Below are 12144 nucleotides of genomic sequence, written 5' to 3'. Positions count from 1 at the left end.
TGGGTCCTAGAGTTGGACAGGGCGCACTTGAGGAGGCTGGTCCTTTTGTCCTGTCCCCATGCTCCCCAGCCCCCAGCAGTCCACCTTCTCTTACCTGTCACTCTTCCAGGCCAGGGTCTGCTTTGGGAACTCAGAAGCCAGGCAGAGTCTCGTCCCTGAGAACTGAGCACAGACGGGCTGACTGGCTTATTGCCAAAGGGATGGTGGCACCAAGGATACAGGGGTAACTAATAAAAACAAGGTCAGGGTTTTGAGAACATTGTGCACCCACTGTTGACTCTGCAGAGGAAGTACCACTTTGGGTGGATGTTTTATGTCTTTTCAGACCTGCTCCTTTTTAGTCCTGCTGGGGTGGCTGGGTCGGTTGGGGTCCAGGCAGTGGAACATGGCCCCTGTCCCTTGGGCTTGTTTTGGGGTGCTGGGTTGTGCACTGAGAGCGCTCGGCCTGCCTCTCCATGCCCTTCCTGCAGGGGAGGCTAACTATCTCCTACTCGTCTGGGGAAGGGAAGGAAGTGGCTGCAGGGGCTCAGTCGGCAAGACTGCCTGCTCCAGGGCCACCGTCACTGTCCTCCACCCCTCTGTCTCTGTCTCTCTCAGATGCACACCAACACTAGGACTCCTGGAGTCAAGGCCTTGTTGCTTAAATGCATATACTCTGCTTCCTGATGGGGACATTTGACAAGGGACTGAGTCAGAGTAGGAGGGTCCTCCAACCTGGGGAGCCCAGGGGCCCCAGGGGCTGGGGTCAGGGCCTTCCTCAGGCCCCTGTGACCTACCTGACAGGACTGCACGTGTCCCCTCGCCACTCCCCAAAGGCATTCACCCGGGCCTTGGCAGCCCCTCTGGCTCTTTGCTGGCCTGGAAAGTTTGGGATCTGTGAATGGAAAAGCCCGGATCAGAGCTGGAGTGGGGATGGGAGTGAGGGGGGTGGGTGGGAGCGGTGTCTAGAGTTTTCCTAGTCTGGCCTCCTCTTGGTCAGAGCCAGGAAAGAGGCTTAACACCTCAGCAGCCCTGAGTCACTGCCTGCCCTGCTCAACCTGGGCCCCCCCAGCCCCTGCCTTCCTGTTAGCCTCCCCCGACTCACACCTGCAAGGTGGCCCTTGGTGGTATCCCCCACTCTTGGGAAGTCCCTGAGGATTCTTGGGGACTCCCAATGTGCTGGGGATAGAGAAATGTGGGGCCCAAGTGTCATCTTGAGTGGGTGATACAACAGGCACATACACCCCACAAGACCAGAGTCAAGGGGCCTAATAATTTGCCTAAGGAGGTTTTGCCAAGCTGCTTCAACCCGGCCTCTTGTCTGCTCCCGGCAAGTGCCCAGCACCTCCCCCACGTGGGGCCGCAGCGTCTCCCTGGACCCCCCCCCCTCCAGGTGGAGAGCCCCTCTGGAAGGGAGATGCTAGCTGCCAGGATTGCACTGACCGGCACTCCCGAGCTTTTCCTTGTGTCCTGAGAGCCGGCGGCGGGACTCCCCAGTGGGAGACAGGACAGTCCCCTCCCTTAAAACACATCCCGATTCTGTATTCTCCCAGGTCACCTGCTGGTTGTGTCAGGAACCTGCCAATGCCTACGGCTCTGCAACCACTCAAGAAGCAAACTATGTGCTCTGTGTGTCCTGGATCCAATCTGCAGACAGATACTTGCTCAGTGGATTTCGTTTTTTTGAAAACTGAACTTACCGCATACGTTGAAAACTCCATCTTCTATTGAAAAAAACACTCAGGGTATTGGGGAACACAGAGCCCGCCTTCCCGCATGGCATCACTGGTTGTCGCTGGTCGAAGCTGTCCCTTTTAGTCGGGGCATGATCCCCTCCATTTCCTATTGCCTTATATTTGGCCCCTGTCCCTCACGTGTGTCGTCTGCCTTGCCCAGTAGGTGTGGGAGTCTACAAACACTGCCAGACTTTGAGAAGCGAGCCCACGGGCCACTGACGCCTCCCCAGATGGACACAGACCATTGCTTAGTTGTGTTCGGGCACGGCTGTCCAGGCAGGGGCAAAGCCCACAGCTCTGCATTTTGCCTGTCACAATGGAAACCACACTGAGCTGTTCTGGTCACCCAAAGGGGATGGAGGTGACTGTGGCTTGACCTGTTCTTGATGCACCCTTGGCACATCTTTAAAAATCCTTTCTACAGGGGCACCTGGGTGGCTCAGTCAGGTAAGCGTCTGACTCTTGGTTTCGGCTCAGGTCATGATCTCATGGTTTGTGAGTTTGAGCTCTGCATTAGGCTCTGGCTGACAGTGCGGGGCCTGCTTGGGATTCTGTCTCCCTGTCTCTCTCTGCCCCTCCCCTACTTGCTCTCTACCTCTCTCTCTCAAAAATAAGCAAATCTTAAAAAAAGATCTTAAAAAAAATCCTTTCTATAATTTTGCCCACTAGGATAGGTGTCACATTGACTAGGCTGTAGTTCCTGGATCGCCCACCTTCCTTTCCTGAAAATGTCAGCACTTCCTCCCTCTTGTCTCCCACACCTCTGCCGCCACCCACGACTGCTGGGATGCAGCGACGGCCATCCCATTACAGATCCTTTTGGCTCCCGTGCGTGCATAATCCCACCACTGGCCGGCAGGAGATGTCTAGCAGATGTAGCTGTTCCTTCAGTCCGTCCTGTCCTCCCAAAAGGAGGTCCCCAACAGCAGAATGGTGTCTGATCTGCCTCCCCCCACGCCCAGCCTCACTTGGTGCACAGCAGGAGAGGCTGGAAGTCCCCAGGCAGTGGCCGAGGGCCCACCAGCTGTCAATCAAATGAGGGTGGAGCTGGCCGCGGTTGGGGCCCGAGGAGGGAGGGGCCTGCTGCCCTGAGCTGCAGGTGTGGGAGGGGGAGGGATGGAAACTCATAGCTGCGTAGACCGGGTCTCCGCCGCTCTTTCCTGGGTTCCTCTGAACTCTGCTTCCAGGATGTGGCTGCAGTCGGCCTGGGCCAGGGGACGGGGCCCCCCCCCCCCCCCCGGCTGCCAGGGCTGCTACTGCTGCCCTGCGCTCTGCGCTCCCACGTCTGGCCTTCCCGTTGCCTGGCTCCGGGTGGGAGTGAGGCCAGTGCAGGCTCACCCCGCCAGGCCTGTCTTCCTGGGAGGCCTCCCTTCCAGCCACTCTGCAGGTAGACAGCGCACCGCCACCAGCCACGGACGGGACCCGGGTTGCCGACCCCTTCCCCAGGCACAGACGGTGTTGCCTCCTGGCCCTTAAACCCACGTCCTGTGTTTCACTCGGGCTGTGCCCTCCTGCCTTTTCTGGGTCCTCTCTCTAAACACTGCCTCTTCTCCCACAGCGTCTAATCCGTCCTCGGGCTCTCCTGAGCGTGGGGGCAGCGCAGTCCCAACTTTTCCTCCAAAGTGACAGTGCGCCCTGGGGGTTTGGAGGTGGCCCCTCAGGAGGCAGGCCCTCGGTCCAGGGCTACTTTGAAGCCTGCTTTATCTTCACAGGTGTCACTCTTATAATGTGCATGCAAAAAACACGGTCAAATAAATATAAGAAGACTTTAAATGACTTACTTTCTGCACTGAATCTATGAATAAAACCGATGCTCTAGGCCAGGGGTCTGCGAACTATTTCTGTGAAGGGCCAGATAATAAATATTTTCAGTGTTGCAGACCACTCTGCTCGTGTGGTGCACAAGCAGCCACAGATGGTACGTTCAGGAGCAGGTGTGGCTACGCTCCAATAAAACTTAATTTATGGTCTCTGAAATTTGGATTGGGTATGATTTTCACATGTCAGGAAATATTCTTCTTCTTTTGGTTTTTCCATTATTTAAAACGTAATGTCCACTCTTGGCTCGTGGGCTATACAAAAACGGACGGGGGCTGTGCTCTGTGGACTCCACGCTGCCATCAGACCCACCTCTAAATTCCAGCTGAAGGCAGGTGGCAGCCTCCCTGAGCCCTGTCCTCATGTGGAGGACATGTTTGGGGATGAGCTCCTGCATGTCAAGGCCTGGCACAGTGGGCAGAGCAGAGGAAATGGGCACCCAGGGGGCCGTGCTGGAGCCACCCTGGGGGGAAGGTCACGGCCAGGGCCTGGTGGGCATGGAAGGAGCGGTGCTGCCTCCCCCTTCCCAGGCGGCTCGTGCTGCACCCAGCACACGAATGGTGGGCGATCGTTGAACACCCTGGGGCGAGGGGGGAGCACACCAGAAAGCTGGATCAAAGCTCTCCCAGTTGGGTTTCTGGTCCTGCTTACTCAAACCTTGTAGCAGAAATTAGGCTCCAGCCTTTAGAGATGGTCTGCTGTCTGGGAGGCTGGTTTCCCTGTCATTTGCGAGATCCCCCTCCTCTCGGTCCCGGCCAACTTCCCTCTGGCCCTTCTGGCTGAGAAGTTACACAGACCCCTGCCACTTCTTTCTAAGACTGGACGCTGCTTCTCGCATGGCCCCTTAGGCCTGGGCCTGGTGTGTCTGAGCACCAAGAATGAGACTCCAAGAATGACCCTAGCCTAGCACAGCAGGATGGGAAGGAAACACCTCCCCGCCCCCCCCCCACCAGTTACCCCTCTCAGGGCAGCTGGCCCCCCAGCCCCTTCCCCTGCTCACCATTCCTATCACCCTATTTCCCAAAGCTGCACCAGAAGGCAGTTTGCTTCATGCCCAGACTAGATGCCCATGCTGATCCCCTGGTTGGCTAATGGCTCTGCAATCTGTCTTTCTGGGTCCCCAAATCCCAGCTCTTGTCGTTTACAGGTTGGGTGCCTGGACAAGTTATTTCACCTCTCTGGGCCTCAGTTCTCTCATCTGTAAAATGGGGACTTTTGAGTGACTGAGGGGATGGAGGGGATGGCCATAAAGCACTTAGAACAAGCTCTAACTAGAAGAGGTGCCTGCTAAATAAATGTGCACTGTTACATTGAGTGAGGTTATCAGAGAAGATACAGGATGCCTAGTTAAAGTTGAATGCCATATAAAAGTTTTTTGTGTAATTATGTACCAAATACTGCTTGGAATATGCTTATACCAAGAGAATTAGTTTATCTGAAATTAAAACTAACTGGGTGTCATTTTCTCCCCTCCATCTGGCAAGTCTATACTGAAGGAGGCCCCAGAGATCCAGGAGGATCTTGGGACTGAGCAAGACCTTCCTTATCCCTGATCTGATTACCCTCCTTCCAGGGGACAGGAGACTGGTGCTCCTCTCCTCACCGGCTACTCTAAAGCGGTAAAGATACATGACTCATATGCAAGCATACTTTTCAGCACCCGACACTGGTCATTTTGATCAATCCTTTAGGTTGCGAGGTACAATTAGCCCTGTTCTATAGATGAGGAAACGGAGGCTTGGAGAAGGTAGGGATGTGCCCCTCCCCCTGACCCCAGAAGCCCCATCTCTCTTCCCTCTGCCCCCCTCTCTCCATCCTAGTTCATTCCTTTGTCCTTGGGCCTCGGGCAAGGGCTGAGCCAGAAATCCGACAACAGGACTGTCTCGGCAGCGTTAGCTTCAGGCACATCCAAACTGATCCCACGAACACCTTCCTCGCAGGAGCTGTACTCGGCTCACCCCACATACCCCCTCGAGTCTGGATCATGAGGGTGGCCCCAGAACTGGCCACCCAGGCAGCATGCACCAAGGTCCTGAGCACCTGCCCTCATGCTTCTGTACCTCAGAGACTGGGTTTTGAGAAGCCACGGTCTGGAGCCCAAGGTGCTGGTCACTGGGCTGGGTGAACCCCACTACTGACCTAAGAGACCATCCTTCTGTGGTTTCCAGACCAGGCAAATGAACAGTAATTCTTGCAAGAAACCATTTTAAGGAATTCACTATAAATGAATCAAGCATAAAGTTTTCCAGAGGGTGTGGCCACAACTGTTCCGTTTTCCTCGGTGCCAATTTTTCCCGAGAGTCACTCAGTCAGATCTGGTCTCTGAGGCGGAGGGGGTCCCAGGCTGGCATCACAAAGGCTGGCCTGTTCCAACCTCAGGCTGGAGGGATGGAGAGGTTAGCCCCAGCTCTGCTGTGATTGATGACAGCTTTGCTGTCTTCCAGTGGCTTTCATTAGGCACACCGGATGCCAGCGCCCTCTACCCAGTAACCAAGACGCTCTGAAGACAAATGAGGTCACTTATGACAAACACACACAAAACACTGCAACACTAGCCCAACGTACTAAACTAATTGCACTCCTCTGCCCTCACAGAAGCAGACTCTACTGGGGCAGCCTCGGGGGTTAAGAGTGAAACCAAGACTATTTATTACTTATTCTGCATAAATTATTCCTCTTCCCAGAAGAATGGCTCCCCCCGTCTGGACTGGAGGGCTGCAAAGACTGGAATACACCCTGACTTGGAAAACCACAGCAGAGGACTCTGGGGTCTTAGAGAACAATGCCTCACCCATTCTCCAGGCTCTTCAGCCGCCATCCGTCGGCCCCTAGTGGTGACCCAGCAAGGGCGAAACTGGTGGGTGTCTGGCTGTGTGGCCAGGGCTTCAGCACTTTCCTGCCAGTCTCCTCGACAACTTCAGACACAGTCCTTCTGGGGCTTGAGAAGAAAGCTAAGGGCCACCAAATTCTTAACAAGCCTTAAGAATTCTGAGGCACTCCTGTGTTTTGGGGCCTGTTCCAATCCCACGGTGGTCCCCCCCCCCCCCCCCCAGGTCCCAGGTATGTGATTTGAGGCGGGGCTTCTAGAAAGTGGCGCAGTTGAGGCGTCGGCTGGAGCGTGGAGCGGCTGGAGCGTTCGGGCCCCAGGCCCGGGGGCCCCAGGTCCGGGAAGCAGGGACTCTACTGCTCTCCCTTCTACGGCACGTGTTTTAACCAGGTGTGCCGGTGGGTCAAGAGATAAGGCAAATCAACCCCCGTGAATGGATATTTAACAAGCCCCCAGTAGCGTGCCCAGAACAAAGTGGGCACTCGGAAAGACCGTGGACTGCTGTGTGCAGATGATGTATTTATACAAGGCCCAGGCAGCAAGAGACATCCAAGTGCCACTGAATTTGACTTTTAAAATTGTTTTTTTTTTTTTTTTAAATCCAGGATCAAGACCACAGACAATTTATTATGTAAGACACGGGGTGAAGAATGACCAAGGAAAGTTATGGCTGTGAGTGACATGGAATTTAGATGAAAAGGCTCAAGTTTGCTGAAGAGAGTTTAAATTTGGCTTTTGCTCTTGGAAACGTCAAAATAATCATAAGAAGCACTTATGCCTTACAGAGCAAATAATCCACAGAGTGTCATTTTCATTTTGCAAACAGGGACACAATAGCAGTCAAATATAAGCCTAAACACCCAGAGAGTTAAACATACAGGTTCGGTAAGATATAACAAGGGGTTTAGCATGCTGGTGGGTTTTTAAATCAAATCCATATTGAACCCTGTGACCTACTGGAGGTTCTAAGTGGAACCTAGGGAAAGCAGCTTTTCCATACAAAACAACAACGAGGACAACAAAGGAAACCCAGGCTCTGCTGGATGTCTATAATACTCATTTGCAGTAAGGCTTTCAAGATACATGAATTTTTATAGCATTTGTATTTTAAGGATTTAGGGCAAATACATTTTTTTTCTACTTGATAAAAAGAAAATTAGTACTTAAAAGGTTCAAAAATATATCGATTGAGTGATTTTTTTTTACATAAATAAATTATATTGATTTTTAGGATTTAACAGCTGAAAAAACCCTTTCTGCTTCCACTGGAGGCAAAACTGAACAAAATGTTAGTTAAATAGAGAGCAGCATTTCTAAGAAATCTGTTGTCAGCATTATCGACCATCTACGCTACAAAGATGTCATTAAATAGGATTTGTCCAATCAACGGATTCTTTCTTCTTATGCGATCGGTTACAGAATTTCTGATTTTTATCTCTGATTCATAACTCCACCGTTCGAAGATACATCTTATTTTTTTCTTCGGTCACAATTTAACAGACTTCTTTGAGATGCTCATTTTAACATTTACATAATTTATAATCCCAAATGTATAAAAGACAATGACAAAAGCATCATAAATAAATAATGCAAACTGAAATAGTTATGTCAAACTTTTGGACCTTCTGATAAATTAGCAAAACTGTAACAGGAAAAGTAAAAAATACAGTAAATTGTGGCAACACCAAGTGAAACTGGTACCAATAGCACTTCCAATGTCTCCGACGGCCCCCGCACGGGCCCTGTGCCCCCCGAGTCCTGAACCACGAGCTTATTTCCAGTCTCAGAGCATGACCGGCCCTCTGGAGTGCGGGACACAAGTGGGAGGGGAACGCAGGCAGGGTAAGCGCACTCAGGCAGGTGCTTCCCGAGTGAGAAGGGAAAACGATGTTAATTTGCAACAGTCTCGACTAACCTGATCTGGAATCTGGGTCCAACTGTGTCATGGAAACCGAATAGAGAAAAAAAAAAATGGGAGAGAAGAAACAAACTTTCACAGTCGTTTTATAAGGGTGGCACACACCAGTTCGGACAACCTCAAATAATTTGACGAAGGGACCTAGCAAAGTGTAAAAGTGTTGAGTGACTATATCCTCGAAGGCTCCAGAAAGAGCCCTACTCTTGGTGAAGGGGAGCACAAAGTAAAAACTTGTGAGGGCCTGGTGGTGGCCGGAGAGATTCTTGAGAGTGAGGCGAGCAGTGTCCAGCCCCACAGAGGACGAGCCCCTCACCCGCCCCCACTGCCGGCAACAACCCCGGTGTGTAAAGCTTTTCCATACTGAGAACGATCTTTACGTGGGGGAGACGGCATACATATGTATAAAATAATGCCTCGTCAGTATTCCTTCTTGCCGCAGGTGTCTGAAAAACCATTAAGGGGGATGTCCTGTTACTACCAGTAAGGTTTTTGCTTTCTAAAGAAATGAATATATGCATTTTCAACCATTAGTTATATACTTCTGTCTACACTACTCATTTAGTCCTCATGATAAAATAGGGAAATATCTTAACTAAAAAATACGCACGAGCACTTCCTTCTTCTGTGCTTTTTGGTTTCCCCATTAGATTCTTCCCATTCAACACAGCTCACGGAAAAAAGAGCTCCTCTCTGTCTCTGTTCTTTGGCCCTTTGATGGTAAATCCCTAGACAGCTTTCTTTTGCCACTGTCCCTCCTCAGGTGAGTGGGAACTTGGAAGAGAAGGGGGGGAGGGTGTGTCACCACATACTGTATTAGCTACGGTTGCTGGAATGAACAACTGGGTAACAGAATGAGAATTCTGTGCCTCCTACACTAGGTCGACGACACTCAGCTAATGAAGTGGCAAGACCCTGCAACTATTAACATCTGTGACCACAGTTCTCAGAAAATTAGGTAGGTAATATTACTTATGGAAACACAGGTTCTTATGAAGGTGGAGTGAGGGAAGTAACAAACCTTTATGGGATAAGAAACTTACAAGTCACAATCATTTCTTAAATGAAACAGTTCTAATTGGTGTCACTGTTGGAGTCTTTGAGGCCCCCTTCCCTGGCCTGTGCCACATGTCCTCTCTCTGGAGGGACGGGGGCCCTGGGTTCGGGGCAGTTCTGATCGCCGCCTGGCTCCTTTTCGGACCCGGGAGCAGGCTCTGGGTTGGGGTTCAGGCTGTCCCCTTTTATTTTCTTCTTCTTCCGCTTCTGGCTCTCCAGACCTACTGCTTCAGAGTGTCTGGCCTGCTGCATCGCCGGCAGAGCCATGCCCATCCCCGGGGACAGAAACATGGATGGGTAAATGAGTCCAGGAGACACTCCTGGGATGAGAAAGGGGTTAAAAGCCACAGGACTACTGGTAGTTATTGCAGGTTCGGACTGATCAGAAAACGGACCAGGACCAGGCTTGTCTTCAGCTAACGTGTCCGTTTTTACATCATGGCTACTCGGCTTGTCTTCTACAGTCTTTTCGGTCGCTGCTGTGCCACTTTTTGTTGTGCTTGACAGAGGCGCTGGAGCGGTGTTGGTGCAGGCAGTGGCCATGGGTGCGTTGAGGAGTCCCCCGACACCGAACATCTGGGGCACTGCGGCCATTCCCGGCAGCATCATGGGCAGCATGCTCAAGGTGCTTTTGACCTCTTCGCCCGTGGGCATCGTGGCGAAGCCGGCCGGGAACCCCACCAGGCCCGTGAGGGGGATGCCTGGCAGATTTCTCATGTTCTGGAGTCCTACCAGGTCCATCCCAGCGATCAGTCCGTTCATGAACAGTGGCCCCATCCCTGAGGGAGAGTCCGCCACGATGGCAGGGGTCTTCAGGAGCTCGCTCCGAGGCCGCCTCCCCCTCCTGCGGGGGCCCGCATCTCGAAGAACAGGCTCGGCCAGGGTGTGATTGAACTTGTTTTCTGGGAGAAATCCCTGCAAAAGGACAAAGAGATGCCGAAGGTTACTGGAGGGCAGGATGGGCTGGGGATGAAGACCAGGGTTCTGCACTGGGCCAGACTGCCCCTGTTCCCCCAAGGACCTGAGTGGGAGCCCCCTGCCTACCTGCCTCGACGGCTCTCTAGCCTAGGTGCGCCTGAGGTCGTTGGCTTGGGAGGCCGAGAGCCAGCCACCACCAGCACACGACAGCAGCATCCACTCCCTGGAGAAGCTCGTCAGAGAGCTGGGAACTGGAGCCCAGCTAAGGACACCCAGGTCTTAGGCGAGACTTACAGCTGCAAGGCCTTGACCAAAGCGAGCGTTCATCTTCCTTGTGACACAGGAAGCTTTTTTTTTTTTTTAATATATTTTTTTTTTCCCACGTTTTTTATTTATTTTTGGGACAGAGAGAGACAGAGCATGAACGGGGGAGGGGCAGAGAGAGAGGGAGACACAGAATCGGAAGCAGGCTCCAGGCTCTGAGCCATCAGCCCAGAGCCCGATGCGGGGCTCGAACTCACGGACCGCGAGATCGTGACCTGGCTGAAGTCGGACACTTAACCGACTGCGCCACCCAGGCGCCCCAAGAAGCTTTTTAATGGAAGCAACAAAGCAGAATAGGGGAGACAGAGTTTTGCAGGAGATGGACCTGAATTTTGGTCCCAGCTCTGTAACTAGCTGTGGGAGTCGGGCCACCTCAGTTAGACTCGCAGAGTGTGAGTGAGAAAGGACCATGACATCTCTCTGGCCTTACCGGAGGCGAAATGTGCAACACATTACCCGACCCACAGGAACAAGTGCTTACTGGAGGGGTGCCAGTGACTGCACACACCTCACTCCCTGTGGGTCACAAGTTCCTGAAGGACAACTCTATCACCAAACAGGGTGTCTACATGTTTGCTGAGGAGACGAGGGCATTCTTAATGTGGCTGGGGAAACGCATCATAGTGACTGATGTTCTGGTTTCCCTCAAGGGAGGCAGTCTAGTTTCCCTCTCATCAGAGGGCCGTGCTCTGGTTTTCCCAGCTGGTGGAGAACTCCGGGGCTAAGTACCACGCGGCCCGCCATCCAGCTCTGCTGCACGTGGGTCACCCAGCACCACGCATGCTCTGCTACCGCCGTGCGGACGATTTACTACGGGGAATCAGGGAACCTGCTGCTCCAACGGCATCAGTGAGTGGTAGGCCACACGGCGGACAAAGCACCAGCCTGGCAGCGGGCTTGCTGCAGCCGCCATGCGCTCCTTCCTTCGTGACCGTGGTTCAGGGGCTCTGGGGGGCGACGAGGATGTACCAGAGCCTGCCAGAGAGCCCACTCTGCCAGAGCTTCCCGTCTGGTTGCAGAGAGAGAATTAAACAAACCGGTGCAATTACAGCGTACCTAACTCTGAATCTGTTCCCAAAGCAGCACGAATAATCCCCATAGCAAGAGAAAGGGAGAGATTTCTCTCAGGACCCTCTGCGTGGAACCCCTGCGTCACCCGGGAAACCACACCTTTCCCTCTTTCTACTGCTTCCCGCTCCTCCCTGCTGTCATTGAGCTCATGGAGGCGGTGCGTGTCCACGGGCTCAAAGGCACGTTGGGACAACTGCCGTTGAGCAGTCTCAATCTTTGTGGAGAAGAGCATGGAGAAAAAGCCCTTCCCTGTGGTCCCTGGAAGTCCTCTCTCCTTTCTGAGCCATTGAAGGAAAGCAGCCTTAACTGCCTGGGCTTCTCCTCGTGGGTCCTGTTACAAAGCTGGTGTGATTCTGCCACCTTCTCTTTGATCACAGCAACGATGAGGCTAAAGATGTTGAGTGGCCATTAGTGATACATCACAGTGGGTTTGCACTGGGGACGCAGGTCACCATCAGGGCTGGAATGTGGAAGCCGGGACAGGCCCCAGCACAGCAGCA

The 12144-nt window shown here is 52.8% G+C and overlaps 1 protein-coding gene across 7 annotated transcripts in view; it reads right to left on the bottom strand.

Annotated features, from left to right (window-relative positions):
• Positions 1–6967: 6967 nt before the first annotated feature.
• CHD6 (chromodomain helicase DNA binding protein 6) overlaps positions 6968–12144 on the bottom strand; it is a 205829-nt gene continuing 200652 nt past the window's right edge. For all 7 annotated transcript variants that reach the window (XM_040447040.1, XM_040447045.1, XM_040447044.1 and 4 more), the window contains one exon: positions 6968–10246. In XM_040447040.1, coding sequence (XP_040302974.1) covers positions 9350–10246 — 897 coding nt within the window. In that variant the 3' untranslated portion in view covers positions 6968–9349. The remainder of the gene's footprint in view (positions 10247–12144) is intronic.

This window comes from Herpailurus yagouaroundi, unplaced genomic scaffold (assembly GCF_014898765.1).
Source record: "Herpailurus yagouaroundi ecotype Mexico unplaced genomic scaffold, PumYag 196, whole genome shotgun sequence".
NCBI classification, from domain to species: domain Eukaryota; kingdom Metazoa; phylum Chordata; class Mammalia; order Carnivora; family Felidae; genus Herpailurus; species Herpailurus yagouaroundi.
Note: the sequence above shows the minus strand (reverse complement) of the source record. Positions and strands in the feature narration are given on the sequence as shown.